Source organism: Etheostoma cragini, chromosome 2, assembly GCF_013103735.1.
Source record: "Etheostoma cragini isolate CJK2018 chromosome 2, CSU_Ecrag_1.0, whole genome shotgun sequence".
In the NCBI taxonomy this organism is placed as follows: domain Eukaryota; kingdom Metazoa; phylum Chordata; class Actinopteri; order Perciformes; family Percidae; genus Etheostoma; species Etheostoma cragini.
In genome coordinates, this window is record NC_048408.1 from 5,851,223 (window position 1) to 5,856,906 (window position 5,684).

The window sequence follows — 5,684 nt, forward strand, 5'->3', positions numbered from 1 at the left end:
AAAAGGCTGCAATGAAACAAAGAGTGAAAAATTTAAAGGGGTCTGAATACTTTCCGTACCCACTGTATATAATATATATATCAAAAATCCAAATATTTATTGAAACTGTAGTCAATGTTGTAGGGATTGACTGATACAAGTTTGTCAAGGTTGTTGCCGGAACAGATATGCATTTACAGTGAAAATGAATGAATTAAATAACTTTATTGGTTATCAGGCAGATAAAACAATGAGACAGATAAGCTCATCCGATCGGTCCATCCCTAAAATGTTGTGCTTCACACTGCCAATGTACTACAGAGTGACCGAGAATAAAGTCTTTTACCTGTACATGAGTTGTTTATTTGTAATAACTGCAGCTTTGGCAGTAGAGTACAATGTAGATTTACTATTTAGTCTCCTTGGCTACGCGCTAGTTGCTTTGCTAAGTATGGGCTGGTGAGGGAAATAAGTGTCCTTACTGAATCATCCAGTGAAGGTTTCTAGCGATGCAAAGTGTTCTGATTTTACTTGTACAGGATATAGAAATCAATGTAAATGTGTCTTTGGTGCTTACAGCGTTGAAGAACCAGTTACTGCAGTGTCCTGGTGGATTAATCCACAGAACTCACTGTTAACAAAAGTAGTCCAAGTTAAAAACAAAAACCTGCTAACAACATGCTCCTCCCTGTTCAGTTTCCAAAAGCATGTTCTATTCAGTCAAACTAAATTCCATTGACCCATGATGTATGTTTGGTAATCGTCATGCTTATTTACTGTTGTCAGGAATTACACTCCCAACACCAGTATCCTTTCAGCTACAGCTCACATATTTGTTTCAGTGCTAAATGTAATCAACTTATCAACAATTAAGGGTGCTCCGATTGATCGTTATGGATCGTTATCGGCCGATAAAGGCTGGTTTAAGCTTGATCAGGGGTCTCCATAAAGGCCGATCAGATGACGCACTACTCGTGAGAGTTCAAGTACATTTTAAGTTTGTGTAAATTAAAAAAAAAAAAAGACAGGTTTTTCGGTCAAAATGAGGCTTATTTGTTAAGCTCTAAGCTGTTTAATGTGTGGTTCTAACTGAGCAAGTGGAAAGTTGAATGTGTCCAGTCAAAAGTAAACAGTTGGCAATTCACAAAATATTATCTTCTGTTAATTTTAATACATATACATTGTTAAGACTATTAAAATGAAAATATGATAAATATATGATGTGATAAATAGAAGGCTTTAAATAGACCCGGTGATCGTATCAACCAACACTGCTTCCAGCAATCGGTGATCGGCCCCATGAATCCTGATCGCCGCGCCCTCAACAACACGAGCAAATCAGGAACAGAGTCAGCTGGTAGGATCAACACGCAACCACAGATACAGCGTGAGCAATGTGGAGCAATCGTGTTCATCATAATGTCACAGTTAAAGTTTCGTCATGGTAACTGGGCATACTGTAGTCTTGAGATTCTGCGAGGGGAAGTCACAGTCTTCTGAACACAGCCATGCTGACAAGTACAAAGAGAGTTGTGTGGAGCCGATAGTCGTAATTGGCTATGTAGCAACTCATTTGCCAAGGGCTGAAATGTAATGGACGTTCATTAATATGAAAAGGTTATGACACAATCAACGCACTAAAAGTTATGAGACAATCAACGCACTAAAAGTTATGAGACAATCGACATGTATGTGCTTAACTTACCGTAGAAGTGATTTAAATGTGCGGCAAAACTAGATTTTCAAAGGCTACTTAAGACTTTGAAGATTTTGCATTTGCACCATTTTAATTAGGGTTTGGCATCGTTATGATTTTAACAATTCTGATTCATATTCCCATTCTTCCTTTTGATTCCGGTGCTTAGCAATTCTCGATTTGGGTTCTTAGAGGGCTGGAGGTGAAACGGGTCACGTTCTGATTTCACAGATAAGAGGAAGATTGTTAAACTGAAATAAGGTCACACAGAGCGCTGATTAGTAGCGTTTTCCATTACATGGTACCCGCTCGACTCTACTCGCTTTTTTTGATTTTCCATTATAAAAACAAGTCCCTGGTTCCTGCTAACAGGTACTTTTTGTATTTCTACCTCAGCGGAGGTTCCAAGCGAGCTGAGGTGATGCCAGAAGGCGACGTGAAAACCTGCAGACTACTGATTGGTCGGAGAGAAATCGTCACTAATCACTGTGTCATCACTGCTAGAGACGCTACTAAATTTTGTTAAATTTGGAACCGATGATCGGATTCCAAACGATTTGAATAAAGGAACAACTCCGTTGGAATCTTACATTTTTTCAAACAATTCCAAGTTGGAACCTCATTTTAACAGAACTAGGCTTCGTTAAATAGAACTAGTCATTGCTTCTGAGCATCTTTTCAGCTACAGCACGCCTGGATACCCCCCCCCCACATTTATCTTGTTCTACCTTACCTAACAATAAGTAAGACGCGGTGAATAATCAGAAACAGTCTGCACTCCGCCAGCTTTGATACATTGGACAAATGTGATTGCTACTTCAAAAATGCGGTTGCTGCCAGTAAGATTTAGGTTGTACGTAACCTCCAAATCTGGACCACGCTGTCAGAGGTGTTGATATTTAAGCGATATTCACAAGCTGGCCAAATGCAGTAAAATAACTGTCAGGTTTCCAATGTTTTTTTATATTCAGTAAAATCTACTTTAATACACTTTGAAACAAGAGTACAACAAAATAGAATATACTTCAAATGTTGAATATACAAACAGTTCAGTCTGAACACAAACATCTCTCTCCATCTTTCCACTTGAGACAAAAATATTGAAATGTAGGGGGCAGGGCCAAAAAGGCAGTCAAAGAAAATGTATGCCGGCAAATTGACTTTTCTGTTTTAAGTAAAGTGACCTGGGATCTATAGTGGTTTTACATCGCAGCCATATTGCATAAACTTAGGATTTTCATTGCATTTGGATTCTTTTTCCAGACATGGCAGCATGCATCGGCTCTGAGTCAAATTTCTTTGCATTTCCATTTCTTTGGATGGGGTTGTGAAAAGAGCAAGCATTTGTCAACAAAGAAACAGCCGAGACCCTTAAGTCAAATAAGTCTGAAATTCAGACAAACACACGGCAAAGCAGCCTGGCCACTGATCATGTTGCCGTCTCAATCAGTATGAGCGTTTAGCAACCCGATAGTGAAAAAGGAACTAATAATATTACAAATATTAGTTCTACTAGTTTCAATAATACTGTGCTTGGTACAAGGTATCAAAACACAAAAGCAAATATCAGCTTACTGTTCAGACAATACAGAAAGTCAAAATTAAAAAACTAAGGCTGTCCTGTTAACTTTAGCTCTGTAAACTGTATAAAGTACAGATATATATATATATGTGTATATAAATATGTACATACATGACCATTTTCTGTCTGATATTGTTCCTTCTGAGAGCTTCTCGCAGCTCCACTTTCTTTCTTTAGAACTCACATAGCACCAGCCACACTTGATCTGCACAGTGATATAAGTAAAAAAAAAAAAAAGAGAATAAATTGCTGGTTTTTCGCATAATCTGTAGAGCCAAGATTTTGGTCTCAAACTAAAATAAGCTTCATTATTTATTTTTTTTGATAGTTTGGTTAGTTATAATTATTAGCCTCTTTTGTAGTGTTTCAGCTTCTTTTTACTGTTCCACCCCGCCACTCCCCAATGGAAGTCAGTGATGGCGATCCATGGAGAAGCCATTCATTGTAGTGAACAAGGTTGGTCCCTTTACCTTTCCAACAAGTCCCCTTTAAGGTCTGTGTGTTTCCTATGTCGCGTCCAGTACAGTCTGGTGTCCGTACACACCAGTTGGTCCGGCGTGGATCGGTAACGTTCGGGGAACGTTGAAGGTGTGAAGACAGGTTCAGGACTAAAAACGCCCTTTGGGAGTCTTTAAAAGTCTCACAGACTGCTGCTTATTACAAGAGTAAAAACGACGTCAGTCACGTACTAACTAACCCGCTGAAATGTGTGCGTTTCAACACTCGGGCTCTACGTCAGGCGTTTGCAGTTTGAGAACCACCTCGGCGTCCACGGCGTCCGATTGGATGCTTGGAACAGTTTGGGGGTTCCCCTGGTTCTTCTGGACGGACATTGTCATCGGCAACTGCACGGTTTGGAGCTGGACGCCTGCGGCCTTCAGCTTCTCCATCGAGACTCCCCCGGCTGCGGGCGCTCCGATCACGAGCTCCGAACCGTTGACCACAACGGAATTGATGATCCGAGGGTGTGACGCCATCGCGTGGTTGGCCGTTGATACCGTTACTACCCCCGCCCCGCTGCCGGCCTGCGACACCACTAGAGTCTGTTGTTGCGTGGGCACGCTGAGTCTCATCACCTGCGTTCCCGGGGCGACGTTGACAGGCGCGAGGGCCCGGACCGTCAGGGGGCTCCCGAGGAGGCTGATGCCTGGCGGGGAGCCCCCGACGCCGGGCTTGTTGGGGCCTGCGGAGGTCTGGAGCTGACACTGAGCCAACTGGTGGGCCGGGATTGTGATGATCTTGGCCAGCTGGACGGTGATCTTGTCTCCGTTCTCGGCTGTGGCCGGGATCATGGTGGGGATGGTCTGGATCACCACCTACCAAAACAAAACCAACAAGGTTGCATGGACACACTTTCCTTGATTGATCTATACGAACAGAAATTAATCCTGCAGGGTTTGACAACTTCAATTTAAGACAAATTTAAGACCTGAATTTAAGCACATTGTGAGCAATACGATCCAAAGCAACCTTCCTCGTACTGTATGTGTCCTCATACCTGGTAAATAACGCAGATGCTGATGCTAGGGCTGCACAATATAGAAAAAAAATAAAAATAAAAATAAAAAATAGTCACTTTGTGATTATTTTGACTGATATTGTGATATGATTCACATAATTGGAGGGATTGATCATTTTTGTTTAATTATTCTAATTTTCATTGAAATATATATAAAAAAAAAAAAAATTCTTTAGTGTGTAGGATAGGATTTGTAGGCCGGATGTCTCTGCAGCATCATAATACTTAAGAATGGTTTGACACATATTTTTCTTGTAACGTATCTTGCCCCACCCGCAATTTGGATATTGTACTAGTCCATGTTGTGATTTTGGTAAAATTGTCATTAAGCGTGCAGCCTTATTAAATGCCACATGCAATGCAGTTTAATACCAATCTCAAAATCATACAAGTATAAAAGTATGATGGAAAACAAGAAGGGCTGATATGGCCATGAATTATTCATTATTTTAACATTTTCCAGCAGTATAACAATAACTCTCATTATCTGTTGAATTAAATAGATCCGACATAGACCCGGATAAGCATAAGAAAATGGATGAATGAATTCTTAATAATTATCCTTATTATGGGATGTGCTGCAGGAGTGACCTGCAGACACCCTGCTGTGTCAGTGGATCAGTTTCCACATGTACACACCTTCTGTTGTGAGTTGGCGTTGCCGGCAGAAGAGTTGGTGAGGAGGGGGGTGTGGCCAGTGGCCCCCGTTGTCCCCGTGGGCTGCTGCACAGCAACAGTGGAGATTTTCGGACCCAGTGAGGTTGTCATGACGACAGGCATTTGCATTGCCACCCGCACCTTCCTGTATATGAGACGGCAAGACAGCACACAGAGCCAAAAGTCAATACTTAATGTTGGAGGAAAGATGTGGCCACTTGCATTAGCGCTGCTGATATGAGGACACCCCC

General features: G+C 41.4%; 1 protein-coding gene across 10 annotated transcripts in view; it reads right to left on the bottom strand.

Moving 5' to 3' along the window:
- Window positions 1-2,617: 2,617 nt before the first annotated feature.
- The window catches only part of LOC117954863 (ETS-related transcription factor Elf-2-like), a 17,883-nt gene continuing 14,816 nt past the window's right edge, over window positions 2,618-5,684 (bottom strand). For 9 of the 10 annotated variants that reach the window (XM_034888954.1, XM_034888943.1, XM_034888901.1 and 6 more), the window contains 2 exons: window positions 5,416-5,578; window positions 2,618-4,573 (listed from right to left, as the gene is read on the bottom strand). In XM_034888954.1, coding sequence (XP_034744845.1) covers window positions 3,974-4,573; window positions 5,416-5,578 — 763 coding nt within the window. In that variant the 3' untranslated portion in view covers window positions 2,618-3,973. The remainder of the gene's footprint in view (window positions 4,574-5,415; window positions 5,579-5,684) is intronic. The other variant, XR_004658911.1, reaches the window with a different exon arrangement.